At 39.1% G+C, this 16,340-nt stretch overlaps 1 protein-coding gene across 4 annotated transcripts in view; it reads right to left on the bottom strand.

Annotated features, from left to right (window-relative positions):
* MAST4 (microtubule associated serine/threonine kinase family member 4) overlaps positions 1-16,340 on the bottom strand; it is a 298,871-nt gene that overhangs the window by 178,657 nt on the left and 103,874 nt on the right. For 2 of the 4 annotated variants that reach the window (XM_074568788.1, XM_074568789.1), the window contains one exon: positions 134-208. The exons of the other annotated variants lie outside the window; for them this stretch is intronic. In XM_074568788.1, the coding sequence (XP_074424889.1) occupies positions 134-208 (75 nt within the window). The remainder of the gene's footprint in view (positions 1-133; positions 209-16,340) is intronic. 4 annotated transcript variants of the gene reach the window in all.

Here is a 16,340-nt window from a genome sequence, read left to right as displayed (position 1 = left end):
TTTACTCATCAGTTGCAGATGAGTAAAAATAACTAAATCTCCCAATGAGCACAAAGAAGAGCTTCTTTAGTAATAAATACTGTGCTGACACAACATTCCATTTCAAAAATGGTCCTTCAATAAAGGCACTCACTTTTGTAGCTGCTGGTTCCACTAGTCTCTGACGGTGGCGTGCTGAGCTGAAATGACTCTTCTGAGGCGCCCCTTCCTGACAGTGAATGGAGAAAGGGGAGGAAGAAGAACAGAGAAAAGCAGGGAAATGGATCGTGGAGGGGATGGAATGGAGGATGTTGGACAAGGGAGAGGGAGAGTATTTAACTGAGCTGTATTTTCACTAGCTTTGTAAAAGCTTTATTAAATCAATTTCAATAATACCACCATACAAATATCAGAAAGAAAATGAAGCTTTTGCTAAAAGCAGCCTCATGACGTTTTTATATATGTATTATTCATATGCATTTAATGATGCTGTCTACTAAAAATACACACATGAACACATGCCTACTTCATTTCTAGATACACACATTAAAGTTGAAAAAACATTAACTCTTGCCAAGTATATACATTATCTTGCATTTTCGGTATCAATTTAAGAATTTACATACTAAAGAACCCAACCGCCAGCCATCCCGTACATCTGGATTCACACTGTAACTCAAAGACCAGCATCTCCTCTAATAAAACATAACTTTTAAAATTCACATTCTCCATCCAGAGCTTCAACAGACTATCAACCACGTTATGTTTTAGAGATTTTTACCTAGCAGAGGTTAATACCTTTTCCTGAGAAAACCTGAGAAACAGCAGGTTCACACATACAAAGCGTAAGCATTTTCTCTCAGACAGAGGAATTTGAAAGACCATTCGACTGAAAAAACAGAAGCACAATAGTCTTCATCACATGTGCAAAATTATTTATGGTAAATACCTCACTGCAGCCAGTCTTAAAGCTACCTGGATTTGCTGGAGCTGCAAAAGGAGGACTGCCTCCTAGGCTTTGAACAGTGCACCATTTTGTTGTCTATTCTTGCTATTTCTTGTGGTTGCATCTCACTGATTAAAATTCATACCGAACAACCTCTAGAACAAGGATCAGTCTGTCCCTAAACTTTTCCTACATGGATGGACCTACTTGCTTTTCAAGGGAAAGAAGAAAAAAAAAAAAAAAAGTCCAAACACTCAAACTGCTTAAGTACCAAAAAAAATTGAAACTTGAAAAAAATACAAAGTTTGAGCAAAAATATGTATTTTGAATAACTATACTGTATAATCTGAAATTTTACAAAGGAAAAACTTAATATTTGTATAGCTTTTCCTACAATGAAAGGAAAGAATACCATTTCTTTCACTGGTCTTACTGCCCCCTCAGGCTTTCAACAGATCAGATTACTGAAGAAGTTTTGTTTCTCTTTTATATTCATACTTTCCCCTTTACTGAAATTATCTTGATACTTTTCAGACATCCTAACTCCTCTACAACTCTAACACATGTAAGAAATATTCTGAATTAAGGTATTAGGATGAACAGCTTTTCTGGAAACTGATTCAGTTTATTCCCTACTTCTTGACAGCCTAAATACATACTTTCAGTTAAACAGCCTTGCAATGTTTTAACCACCTGAAACAACAGTACTTGCTCTGTTTGCTTTCAAAATTAAGAAAACTTCCAAGTTAATTTTCTGTGTGAATTCTACCAAATATGGCACCTGAATTTTCAGAAAATAATTTAAGTTGCTTAATCTTCAGTCCTGTTTGTGGCATCTACTCCATCACTTCTAGAAACTCTGAGGCAACCACAAGAATTGTTGTTTACTAATTAACTTCATGCTAATTAACTAACATGCTAATTAACTTCACAAACATTACTTTTATCAAAAACAAGCACCCCTTACACTGAACCCTTCACTAGGCTTCAAAACTCAGCCTAAACACAAATCTGACCTTACCAAACTTTTGGCATTATAAAACATTAATATCTTAATATGCAAAAAAAAAAAAAAAAAAAAGTAACAAAATGCCTAGCAACTTCAATAATCTGCTTCTTTATAGTGAGCAGCATTGATGGAATTTGACTGGTGGTCTCATTCCATTCCGGCAACAGGAAAAAGGCCCATCACCTTCACTTAGAGGCTTTGTAAAGAGAGGCAAGTCGCTGGAAAAATCTATAGGACACAATGAACTATGAATAGAAGACTGCCTCCAGGAGATACGTTTTCCCATGTGAATAAACAGTTGTTATCTAGCAGGAAAAAAAAAAGGAGCAAGAACATTGCAAGCCACTAAGTGAAGAAGCGGCAAGAACCGATCAGTGAAATCAGTCAGAATGCCGGTCAGGAGGGCTGCCAGTCAAGAAATGCTTTGCTTTTTCTGTCATCAGTTTCTAGAAACTCATTCCTATACACTCAATAAACCATTAGCTGCAGCTCCTACCAATGTACTAACAGAAGTGCAGGTGGATATGAGAGCATTACTCAGTTTTGCCAAGCAACAGTAAGGAAGCGAAAATCAAGAAAAGGGTATAAGACAGATACTGACAGCGTTACCCAGGTTTGACTGAATCACATCTCCACATTCAGTGTCCAATCAGAACTATTACAGTGTCATTGGCAATAACCATAAACTGATCCTCCATCATGCTTGCTGTGAAGAACTTTACCTCATGTGGCTGTCTTATAGCAACAGACCTGTGGGAATTAATCATGTGAATACCTCACATTAGCCTGCTTACTGACTCTTAACTGGCTTTCTGAAATTAACTTTACAGAACCTCACTCAACCTGTGGAATGCTCTGAGGGAGCCCCTGGAGAATGAACCATGTCAAAAAATTATTTATTTTTTAACTCTTCTGGAGAATAAACATATCCAGAAGTCATACACAACAGCCACAGTTATGCAAGCCGATTAAACATATGCAAAACTACGCACACAGCTCTGCTGATTTCAACCTACATAGCCAAGTACTTCCCAACTCAGCCTTTTCACTGCCTGTGAAAACCCTTAAACAGTGAACACTTTCCTTTCTTCAACTCAAGAGCCCATTTTCAAAAGCTAACTTCAGATGCACAGATTGAAAGATGGAGTCTTTAGCATTTAAATTCTTCATTAACAGCTTTTGTATAAAAATATTTGAAAAGAAATTACATTAATTTATATATATGTATAAAAATTATGGTCAGTAATGAAAGTCAAATATTTTGCCACTGAACTACTTCATCGCTTCTTCCAACATACTCAGTCTACTAGATGTAATGATATCTGTTGAATAAAAATTAAACTAGCCAGTGATGAAACATACATGTTTAGTTGCACAGAATGAGGAATAACAGACATCTTGAACATATTGTTTATTTCTCAGATCACAAAAGACTATCAAATCACAGAATTGATCATTTAGATTGATTATTTTTGCCAGCGTTACTTTTGGACTGTAGTACAAAAGTACTATTAAGACGGGAAACAAGGATAGTTTAACAAGACTGTTAAAAGTCTTGGGAAGAAGGGAGAACACGCATAATAATTACTACTAAAATATGTCAAAGCAAAGGAAAAAACACACCAGAAAAAAACCTTCTAACTCTTCCATCAATGCCACAAAATCGTAAGAACTTCTTATACTTTAACAGGTGATAACAAAATAAACAGGAACACTTCTACACACCACTGCTTTTGCTAGAATTCAACGAGAGCATTTTCTACTAACATACACACAAAAAACCCCAAGGTAGTGCAGGAAGAAGTCTCAAAACACTAAGTTATCTGAATAATTGTGCCAACCAGACAAAACTGAAGTAAATCTTGGCTTTGCCTGCAACTGCATTTTTTTTAAGCTATTTTTAAAATACAGTGCAGTTTCTGATCAAAGCCCTTGAATTAACCTTGGGAGTTTCTTTTTTGGCTTTGCGTTCTCTCCACCAGTTTTTGGAACATAAGTACTGTTACTGAAATCAGGAAAAGATGACAAAAGGTATTTCCTCAATACTGTCAATATGCCACATGGCACAACAGTTAAAGATTTTTCCAGGATATGACAGATACTGGTTCAAAACCCTCTACCTGATGAACATCCAAGGAAACACACCACCTGCATTTAGTTTCTTCCCCAAAATACTTGAAATATTCTGTCTCAATCCCTCCAGAAACATTCCAATTTGTACAGCCCCTCATTGGTGTAGCAAGTATGAATTCTACAGTCTGCTATTTAAGGTATGCATCTGATGGGAAGAAGATATGGCTCAAGAGCCTGCTCCAAATCACATTCCTTCTAGAAGTCTCCTCTGAAAAAAAAAACAGAATATTTTTCAAATGCAAGGTAGACTCGCTCATACTTATGAAAAGATATCCACAGGGTTCTTTAACTGAAAATACAATAATACTCAATTTGGCAAATACTTCTCAAGACTCTTGCTTTTCAAAAAGTCGTTTTTGCTCCTGCCTAATGAAAAGGCTTCCATTCCCAGCAAGAAACCATGCAGAGCTAGGTCTTTAACTCAAAAAAATTTGGTGGAAATAATCAAAGATTATAGCCTCCTTGGGAAATTTCATTATATTCAGGAAACAAAAGATAGCAGGAGTAGTGCAAACTAACCCTAATTAATAGAATCAGCATTCCACAAAAAGTAGTTATCTAACACTTGCATAAACATTTGATTACAATTGCAGAAAGCTTCTTTGATGATGGTAATGTCTTTTGATAATGCTCCATTAAATTACTGGTGTAACTGACCAAAATGAGCAGTAAGGCTAGGTGACCTTATAACTTCTCCTTCTGGGAGATACTCTTAAAACCTTTAATAAATTCTTTTTAAAATTTCTCAATGTCCTTCCTATTATCATTTAACATAAACTTTAATATAGTTAAAAAATAGATGCTTGAAAAAGGTCTCCTTTCTATCACAGCTTGGAACCACAGTAGGTTCAACTTAACCTTAACACTAGCTAGCAACAGTGCTGATCTTCAGAGGCCCTAAGTTCTCTCTTATTAATGTTATTAACCCATGTAACATAAGATCCTGGACCAAACTGAAAAGCTGGGAATTCTTCTCTGTTATTTGCATTTTTTTTTTCTTTCCTGTCTCTTCTTCAGAATGCATTTCAGGAGCAGTTAAGAGCTGTGATAAACAAGAGTTTACACCTTGAAAAATCCCAATACAGCACAGATACTATTTCAGAAGCATTAAAGTATACCTAAATTGATGCCATTATTCCTATGACAAGGGAAAGAGTCTTCAAACTATTAAAATGCGTATGTGGCCTGTGCCTCCAATGACACCAGCCATGTTGGTACACCAGTGTGCAACACTCTGATTCAGAATATATTAACAGTTCATTTTATTAGCACAAAATAATCAGATGGGTAGACTTGATGCAATAGTGTCTTTTGGCAGGGTTAATATCAGCAGATACATGATACACCGCTGGACTGCAAAGAACACATGGCAGTAACAGGTAGTAAACTGACAGGTAGTAAAGACAGCTACCACGTTCATTATTATTCATCATTCCCTGTGCGAGCATTATCCCCTGAAATTATATTTCAGTTCTGTTTTTAATCAGAAATACATTCCACTCACTTTTGTGCTGCTAGTCACTTCGTACCAGAGGCTCCACCTCCTTGCTTGGACAAGGAACAAGTCTGGACGTGAGTCATGCCATGGCTTCCCACCATGACGATTTCAGCAGTAACCAGGTTCAGGAGCTCCTCTCCCCAGCTCTCCCACCAGTTCATTCCTGCCCTGAAGCCAGAGTTCACTACTCCCTGTACCATACCTGTACAATTGTGTGCAGTTTTATTCTGTAAAGTCCTGAAATGATCCAGCTTAAAAATAGCTCCTGTGGGAGCAGAAGGGTCATAGTGAGCCTAGTGTCAGCCTTTCCGATGAACCCAGAGGTGGGCTGCTGTGAAATGGATCACTGAAAAGAACAGCTGGACTAGAAACTCCATATGCCACTCTGCTGCTAAAGCTGTTTATGATGGAACTGCCAGCAAAGCCCAGTAGGCAAATCCAAGTAGGGATGAAAGTTCATCATCGGGCCATGCTAACATATGAATGAAGGTGCAACTGAGATCAGCAAGAGATTAACAAAAGCTGCTGGGACCGTGCATGCCAAAAACATAGCTGGAATCAGAGATAAAAATAAAGATAAGAATAAAGACAACCCTGTTCTTTCTCTATGGAAGAATTCAATATAGAGCATCTGAAGTACGTAGAGACATTAGACTGTATGCATAAAAGTTTTTCATTATATCATAACCTTATGCCCCTGAGTATTACACTACAGCTGATTAAAAAAAAACCTTTTGCAAACATCAGCTGTATGTACTCCTCCAGACAGAAGTGTCTAATAAGGGCAGACAAACCACAGAAAAGGAAAAGGCTAGGATCAGGGTCAGTGTCTCGGAGGCAGAGCTATCTTTCATTTAAAAAGAAAAGAAAAGGAAAGGGGAAAAAAAAAAATATCTACACACTTAAAAGGCTATGTATTCAGAGAAACTGCATTTATTACCAGCAAAGCACAGGCAGTGGATCCCTGATACCCTCACAGCGTGAATGTCCTTTCCAGAGGAATAGGCCAGTTGCAATTATCAGTTCACATAATAAAGCAACAGTCAGAAAACTATCTCCTTGCAAAGGCCATCACGATTCACAACTACAAGGACAGATGAAGGAAAAACAGAAGGATCCTAAATAATTCCTATCTATGACAGGGTATTTTAGGTAGAGGGCATGCAGAAAGCTGGCCAGGGAGCAGCAAGTCAGAGACTTATTTCATTTCCCAGGTGAGCAGTTGAGGAAACAACCTTGTGGCAAACAGATACCTCTAAAGAAGAAAAATTAAAAAAAAAAAAAAAAACAACACAAAAAAAGAACAACAAAAGACAGAGATAAGGGGCATCAGGTATTGGATATGTTACATAGTTTATTTCCGAAGGCACAGAACCCTGAAAGCAGTTGTGAGGTGAAAACATGTTTTTGGCTGCGTAGGCTGGTAGCTAATTCAACAACATACCCACTTGATACCACATGCAGTTACCATGAACAGCACAGTCATTCTCCTGAAAACAGCAATATCAAGAGACAAGCAAGTGAGAATATCAAGTGATACAAGAATGTGCTCTTACCTGAAGAGATTTCTACCTTAAGATTGAAGCAGCAACTGTCCTCTCTTTTTTTTCCTCTCTCTGTTTTTATTAGCTGTCAGATCAAGATCAGAAGCAAGAGTGGCAGTATTCCATACAGAGGAGATGAATTCACCAAACACCACAGCTGGCCCCTGACAGCTTTGCAAGTGTTTAGCACTGAAGAAAAAAATTCACAGCAACAACCCCATCCACACCAAGCTGCACAGATCCTAATGCCAGCAGGTCCATTTCAAGATTTTTACCCTATTACATGTTATACAGAAGAACAAACACCTCCTCATACATATCCCAAACTATGCTCTTTAAGCTTGCTTCCTCCTTCAAGACCAGCCCTGTGCTATCTCCTCAAGAGATATCTGCACCCAAGATTCAAGTCCCTGACACATCCTTCAGTGCCCTACACTCCAGCCTGTGTAATTTTTTGCATTTACATCTAGCAAAAGCTGCAAAGCTCACGACCAAGGCCTGCTGGTCATTGTTAAGATCATATCTTGAACATTTTTACACACCATGATCTACCTCCTGCTCTACAGTGTCTCATACTAGATGCAGCTGTTCCACTCAATTACCAAACTGTGCTTGGAGTGAAATATCACAGAGTCAGAGGCCACAGTGCTATGCTCCATCCAGCATAAGATAGCATAACACAGTGGTGTACACCTGCACCTCAAGTCTTAATTTCAAAGCACAGGTGAAGAATTAAGTCCCTTCTCTCTATCACCTAAGTGCGTTAGAGGAACATCTGATAAACAGGTAAAAGGAGATTGGGAAACACAAGCTAAACTAGTTCACCTTTTTTTCTTCCCAATACCAAAGTAGAATCGCTGGCTCTGTTGATAACAATGACCAGGACAGATGAAAGTGACTTAGCATTTTTATTTTTTTCTAAATGCGCAAAATAAATAAATATATAAAGATCTAAAAATCTTTATAATCCTGCTGAATTAGACAGGAAGGCAAAGAAATGTGAAAAAAGTATTCTATTCTGGAATTTTGAGCCTCAGTCCTCCCCAGACCCGAATTTCTCAAAAGAAAACACCACACGTACCCTTCAAAGTGGAAACAGAGCTCTTGATCAGTATATTTAGCTATTTCCTAGTAGCAGACATGATATCTACAAGAAGTGCTGGAAGGAGGATCCAGAGAACTACGAGCTTGTCAGTCTGACTCTGGTGCTGGGGAAGGTTACAGAGCAGATCATTTTGAGTGCCATAACACAGCATGTACAGGACAACAGGCCTAGCCAGCACAGGTTTAGGAAAGGCAGGTCTTGCTTGACTAACCTGATCTCCTTCTATGATAAGGTAACCAGCTTAGTGGATGCAGGAAAGGCTGCGGATATTGTTTACCTGAACTTTAGTAAAACCTTTGACACTGTTTCCCACACATTCTCCTGGAGAAATTAGCTGCTCATGGCTTGGATGGGCATACTCTTCACTGCGTAAAAATCTGGCTGTATGGCCACACGCGAAGAGTTGTGCTGAATGGAGTTAAACCTAGCTGGCAGCCGGTCACAAGTGATGTTCCCCAGGGCTCAGTACTGGGGCCAGTTCTGTTTAATATCTTTGTCAATGATCTGGCCAAGGGGATCAAGTGCACCCTCAGCAAGTTGGGTGGGAGTGTTGATCTGCTTGAGAGCAGGAAGACTCTACAGAGAGATCTGGACATGCTGGATCGACGGGACGAGGCCAATGGTATGAAGTTCAACGAAGTCAAGTGCCAGCTCCTGCACTGGGGTCACAACAACCCCATGCAGCGTTACAGGCTTGGAGAAGAGTGGCTGCAAAGTTGTCCGGCAGAAAAGGACCTGGAGGTGTTGGTTGACAGTTGGATGAATATGAGCCAGCAGTGTGCCCAGGTGGCCAAGAAGGCCAACAGCATCCTGGCCTGTGTCAGAAATAGTGTGGCCAGAAGGACTAGGGAAGTGATCATCTCCCTGTACTCAGCACTGGTGAGGCCCCACCTTGAGTACGGTGTCCAGTTTTGGGTCCCTCACTAGAAGAAAGACACTGACATGCTGGAGTGCATCCAGAAAAGGGCAACAAAGCTGGTGAAGGCTCTAAAGATAAATGAGGAGCGGTTGAGCGAACTGGGGCTGTTTAGCCTAAAGTAAAGGAGGCTCAAGGGAGGCTTTATTGCTCTCTACAACTACCTGAAAGGAGGTCGTAGCAAGGCAGGGGTCAGTCTCTTCTCCCAAGTAGGAAGTGAGAGGATGAGAGGAAATGGCCTCAAGTTGCATCAGGGAAGGTTTAGAGTGGATAGTAGGAAAAATGTCTTCACCAAAAGGTTGTCATGCATTGGAACAGGCTCCCCAGGAAAGTGGTTCCACACACTGATACTCTAGGTAGCTACAGTGCTCCTGTAAAGGGAACACAATTTATGAAAAAAATCAAAGATAGACATGGAATCATAGTGGTATTTCACAATGAAAGTTCAGCTTTGCATTCTGCAGTGACACAGAATTGCCCAAATTTTCCTTAAAAAAATCAAGTTTAAGGGAAAGCCTTTCCCTTTGATATTGTATGACCGTGTAGGTCTTATTTTTCCAAGATAGTTAGTGAATACAAAGACTTTCCTCCTTTTCCCTCTCTGAGAAAAGATTTGTTGTTCTTCATTATTCATACTAAAAATAACTAGTCAGAAATGTTTTGAAATACCATGCTAATAGAGTATGTCAAGAATATGTCAGTCTATCAAAATAAAAATGGGTTGTGAAATTAGTAAATTTTACCACAATTTTATCTTGAAGCAGTTCCAAAAAATCATGAAAAACACCATTCAACATTTTCGAAGTGAAACACGGACTATGCTAACACACAAATAATATTTAAAAAGACAAAGCTCTATTGAGACAAAATATAAAAACGGAAGAAAAAAAAAAACATCAAACCACAACATTGCATAATTTTATTCCAACGTAGAAAAAGTCAAAAGACAAAGTTCTTCACAAGCTTAAATTTCCACTCTGTCATCATTCACCTTTTTAGGTCAGCTACATAAAAATAGCTGTGAGACTACACAGAAAATACAACAGAAACAAAGCAATTAAGAAATGTAGAAAAACAAAAATCTTGGTTTAGAATGCGATACGTTTGGTCTGATTTTTCCACCTATTGGCTCCCAGAGGCCAAGACACCATAATCAAAGGACACAATTCAACTGCTGATAGCTTGTAAGTTTTAGGATGCTGCAAAGAAAGCAGTAAATATTGTGGGATGCATACAGAATCCAGTAATTCCACATTACTAAAAACTCAAACAGTATCATTGCAACATTAATTCACCATATTATTCAGTTGTGATTTTATTAATGAAATGACACAATTCAGAAAGTCATCATACTACATAAGCAATAACGTTTCTTCATACACATAGCCTCCTGGCAGTGGTTACCTGTTGAACAGATCTCTGAACAGTACCAAGACCACTTCTATCAGACAAATGTTTGATCAAAACGATCGGTGCTTAGATAATGTATTTGAAGACAAAACTTTGACATCTCTGTATTACATTATAGCTGATACGAAAAAAATCTGCCTGTTCTAAGGTTATGAGTTTATGGTTAACAAGAGACAACCAGGAAATTCAAGGTCATCAGTAGCCTTGCAGTCTTGAACAAAGAAATTTCTCTGTGCCTCAACTTACCAAAGAGACAATGAAATGCTATGCCTGTTTCAATGACAGCAAGACACTGGGAAGAAGAAACACAGAAAGATCTAGGAAGAACTCAAAAGGTAAATTAGTTTCAAGTTTTCAGTGTTACAGCTGCAGACTGGTTAATCAGCATTTCATTACTATGAAAAGGGGAAAAGGAGTATTGTTTATAGAGCACTGGGAGCCCTTTTCCCGTAAAGCTTAATTTAAGGCATTAAAACAATTTGGTTCTATGTACGCAGAAAGAGCTATCTAGGATGTGCAGGGAGGGAGGAAGATTGCACGCATTCTGTTTCCAAAAAAAATTTCACAAAACCAGAAGGAAGAATGAAAACCATCACAGCAACACTGATTTAAATAAAAAACCCAAAAGATAGCAAAACATACTCTGCTTACATGAAATGACATTGAAAACTCACCAACACTTAAAGGATATACAGTGTGGAAAAATCAAATTACCCAAGGTGACATGCAAGAATGTTAACAGATTGATGACAACTAAGAGGATTAATTTAGGCAGAGCCACAACTTTAGCAGAGATCGAGAAGCTTGGAACTTACCATTCTGACAATATGGTATAAGACAAAAACGTGTGCAAGCCATGCACTGGCATGAGAGGTAACATTGTATTATTTTCTCTGAAGTCATGGAGACTTCATGGAATAATGTAGAAAGTACTCTGAATTCGAATCACTTACTGTTTTAAAACAGATCAAGATCTTAGGGACATGGTTTAGTGGTGGTTTTGGTAGTGCCAGGTTAATGGCTGGACTCAAAAATCTTAAAGGTCCCTTCCAACCTAGACAACTCTATGATTTCACCTTCAGACAGTAGGCAATTCAGTGTGCCAAGCGTGGAGGCAGAACCCCGTTACAAATTCTAACACACAGTTCTTCCCTCTCATCTTTAGATTCAAGCAAGTGTAAAATGCTTTGGGGTTTATTAGGGGGAGAGGGGTTGGTTGGTTTGGGTTTTTTTAACTACTGATCTCCACTGCCTTAAATTTAGGTCTTCAATGTAATACTTAACTAGGCTCTGTGCCAAGCTCTACAGGCTGACCAGGAAAACTCTTTATGTTAGAAAGCCATCTCATAGCACACTCAAAGCTTAATAAGTACAAGAGATTTCTATCTAGCTATAGATTTTTTTAAAAAGTAATGTGTTGTCATTTCTTTGACAAAGAACATTGCCTTCTGGTACACGTGGCAATCCCTACAGCCAAGGCCAGAAACCAAGTCAATAAAAAACAATGTACATGTGTAGCTTCAATTCTAAACAGTAAGACAACAAACCCTTGAAATCTATTTCCCAAAGAGAACAGAAATCAAAGGCCAGGACTGTACCTTGCACCAATTAATCTGTCCAGCAACAGAAACTCCTGGCAAAGGAATAATTCATCTGAGGTAGCTTTCTGTATGCCATTCTTGCAGCACAGCCATAGATATTAAATTTTGCATAACAAAAACGTGTAACTAACAGGTTTGCACAAATTGTTTGACAGTTTAACACATTAGTGTGCCGGATACGCTCCCATTAGCACTGCTAGTTATGGCACTGCCCTCTTCTCTCTGACTGCATCCTGTTGAACCCAGATAATCATTACAGTATTTGAACAAAGAACACTGGGGCATTCTGAAGGAGAAAAAGGCAAGAATTAATATCTCACAGAATTCTCATTGATCACTGCATTTCCTCAGAGATACTAGAGTGGATACACATGAAAAACAGGTGCTTTAAATATAGTCTTTTTTCTAGAATAGCTCCTTTGCAGAAACACATCAATTTAAAAGTGCCTGAATCTTCTCCCTCCATCTCCTTAGAGCCTGAAGACAGAGAACACACACGTCACATACCTATAAGCCTAACCAGCTTTACTGGGTTCAGCATCATAAGAGCTTAGTATTGATTTGTCAGATAGACTCCACATCAGAGAGAAATGATATTGAAATAACTGAAGGTGTCTTGAGGGGGAAACAGGCAATTAAAAAGCATACACTACTGTGTTTTGCAGCACTGCTAAAAAACTAACTGGAATGTTCCATTCTTATTGTTAAAACAATGCAAGGAGAAGAAGGTGCTACAGAAACCGTTAAAAAGACATCAGTCCTGAATACACACAAACAAATCCATGTGAACTGAAGGGGAGAAAATAAAATGCACACACGAAGGTTGTTGTCTTGTCATAATTCTATCTTAAAACCTGAAAAAGCAAGTCCTCATCTGCAATCTCAGTAAGAACAGGATTTCGCTGTGAGCTTAAAGAGAAGGTAAGACAGAGAGAAAAGGACAAACAGCAGAGCAACTAAGTTGGCACTACTGGCAGAGCAAATAGCAAGCATAAACCAAAACCCAAGAACCCGTGAAAGAAATCTATGCTTAAAGACCACAGAATCACAGACTGCTTCAGGTTGGAAGGGGCCTTAAAGATCATCTAGTTCTGACCCCCCTGCCATGGGCAGGGTCACCTCCCACTAGATCAGGCTGCTCAAAGCCCGATCCAGCCTGGCCTTGAACACCTCCAGGGGTGGGGAATTAACAGCTTCCCTGGGCAACTTGTTCCAGTGCCTCACCACCCTCACAGTAAAGAATTTCTTCCTGATACCCAATCTAAATCTACCCTCTTTCAGTTTGAAGCCATTACCCCGTGTCCTATCATTATACTCCCTAATAAAGAGTCCCTCCCCATCCTTCCTGTAGATCCCATTTAGGTACTGGAAGGTCGCTATAAGGTCTCCCCGAAGCCTTCTCTTCTCCAGGCTGAACAACCCCAACTCCCTCAGTCTGTTCTCATAGGAGAGGTGCCCCAGCCCTCTGATCATCTTTGTGGCCCTCCGCTGGACCCGTTCCAACAAGTCCATGTCCTTCTCGTGTTGAGGACTCCAGAGCTGGACACAGTACCCCAGGTGGTGTCTCACCAGAGCAGAGTAGAGGGACAGAATCACCTCCCTTGACCTGCTGGCCATGCTTCTTTTGATGCAGCCCAGGATGTGGTTGGCTTTCTGGGCTGCAAGTGCACGTTGCGTGCTCATGTTGAGTTTCTCGTCCACCAGCACCCCCAAGTCCTTCTCAGCAGGGCTGCTCTCAAGCCATTCTCCACCCAACCTGGATTTGTGCCTGGGATTGCCATGACCCAGGTGTAGGACCTTGCACTTGGCCTGGTTGAACTTCATGAGGTTCGCATAGGCCCACCTCTCAAGCCTGTCAAGGTCCCTCTGGACGGTATCCCCTCCCTCCAGTGTGTCGACCATGCCACACAGATGAAGATCTATGCAGGGTCCTAAGAGTATATACGAGAAAGTCAACCAAGTGCTATTTGAGAAATGAAACTGAACCAAGTTAACAGTCAATCGAGATGTTACACCAGTTCAGCAGGCATGTTCTCAAACTAAGGTAAAAACTGCTATCTTCAGAAGATCAGGGAGAAACACGATGAGGTCTTTGCAGCCGCCTCATACAAACAGGTTGGTAAGAATTAAATCTCTTATCACTACTGCAAAGCAAAGCATGCAACTGCAGGAACACCCACTACCCAGTAATGAATGTGATACGCTTTACATTAGATCTTCTTCTCGGTTGCCAATAAGTCCAAGAAAATTGTAGATTTTGACCACCTTGCCCCAAGAACAATTTTACACTGTAGCTTACAGAAAAGAGTAAATATTCAGGGCAAAAGTGACAAAATAAGAAATGTTATTCAGCTTCATGCTTGAATGTTAGAATCTGCTATTTATCATTGCCAAACAGTCATGGATAGAGTCTAATAACACAACATACTTGATCACTACCCAGCTTACACCAAGTAAACTGCAATAATTTGCAGTAAACTGCAAATTGTTTAAATACAAACACAGTACTGTCTCTTGAAGAACTAAAAAAAGAAAAAGCACATGAACTAATAAAAAATCTGAGTACCATAAAATATGGATTTTACCCTGGTCACAAACATTTGCTCTTCCAAATTTTTCATTTATATTACTCCTTCCTTTCTTGCACTTCTCTACATTTACTAAAATCTTGAAAAACTGGAAGTAATTTAAAACTAGGAAACCGCGTTCACAAGGGGCACTGGAATCCTAAAATCAATTTTCCACTCATAACCTAAATTTTCCAGCTGTGCCCGTGAGTGTTGTATTCAGAAAACAAAAGAGGATAGGGCTTATTTTCAGGTTCTTCTGCACACAAATTCTGACTGCTGAATTCCCTAATGTACCCGAAAAACTTGTGTACAACTAGGCTTTTTTAGAGCAACGGAAATGGTATCCTTCTTCTCATGGCATACTTTTAAAGCAAAGTGATAAAATACATTAAAGAAACCTTTCACATCAAAAGAACTCAAAAAAGAAGTTAATGAAAGCACACAGTTAATACACTTTTTACCATGTCCCTTGCTTTTCATATAGGAAAAGAAAGCTACATTGTGGGGCAGGAGAGGAACTTCTATTAGTTGAAAAGCATCTTCAGATACGTTTCTGTATTTGATATAGCATCATTTATCCACAGAGAACATCAAGAATATTCAAATACAAAAAAAACAACTGCAAAAACACATGCTCGAAGTTTTAGCTTTCTAGGGCTAAAATACTATCATAAGAATTGCAACACAACATTTATCTCCACACAATGTATGGACTTTACTGCACTGTACGAGCTAGGTATTCTAAAGAACTACCAGGTTTCAGATAGCTGAAAAAGAAATTCAGGAAAACAAATTGCTTGGTAACAGGTACTACTGTTTACCTATAACGGCGCAAGCCTCATCTTTTAACTAAAGACCACCTATTATTTTCTTTAAGATTGTGGGTTTGATTACTTAAACATTTTCTTGAAATTTGATCACTTGAAATTTTCTCTTTTACAGTACCTAGACAAGGATGACATTTTTGGCATAATGCTGCTAAACTGGATCTCCTATTTCTGACAGTAAAGCTTTAAAAGGAAATCTCTTAATACTTCTGAATGTAATTGTTCCTTTGCTTTTTACACAGTGTCTTGGTTGGGAAGGATAGCCAGGTGTCAGAAAAGTGTTATTTAATATCCCTATGAAATTAAGCCAACTATACATGAAAAACTAAAGAATTTCAAAAGGGACAAAGTACTCCAAAGATAAAGTGCTCCATAGAAACTCAGAGTTTAGCACCTAAACTCCCTGAAGAGCTTGCTTCTTCTGAAGGGCACAGATAATGACTGCAATTATCCTTTGTATCACTAATCCCACTTCACGCATGCTGCTGTGGAGTGCTGAACTTGAGAATTAAAATCAAGGGGGACTTGAACGAAAAGGCAGGGGGAATCCAAGAGTAACACAGGAGTAGAAACTGAGATCAAGTAACTGAACAAGATTACAGAGGACATGAGTTGTTGACAGGAAAAAATGTTCTGATTTACATCAGATAAAGCAAGGATTCATATACGGAATAGAGTTAGGGTCATGGAGGAAGTTAGTGCTACATGTCAAAGTGGAAAAGTGAAGCCAAGAAAACAAAATTAAAACAAATTATGAAAGTGCAGGTTTTAGTGTTTTGCTTTGTGATGATATGAACAATCA

The sequence above is a fragment of the Larus michahellis genome, chromosome Z (genome assembly GCF_964199755.1).
Source record: "Larus michahellis chromosome Z, bLarMic1.1, whole genome shotgun sequence".
Taxonomy (NCBI): domain Eukaryota; kingdom Metazoa; phylum Chordata; class Aves; order Charadriiformes; family Laridae; genus Larus; species Larus michahellis.
The sequence above is the reverse complement of the archived record's forward strand: the minus strand, read 5'-3'. Positions and strand labels throughout refer to the sequence as shown.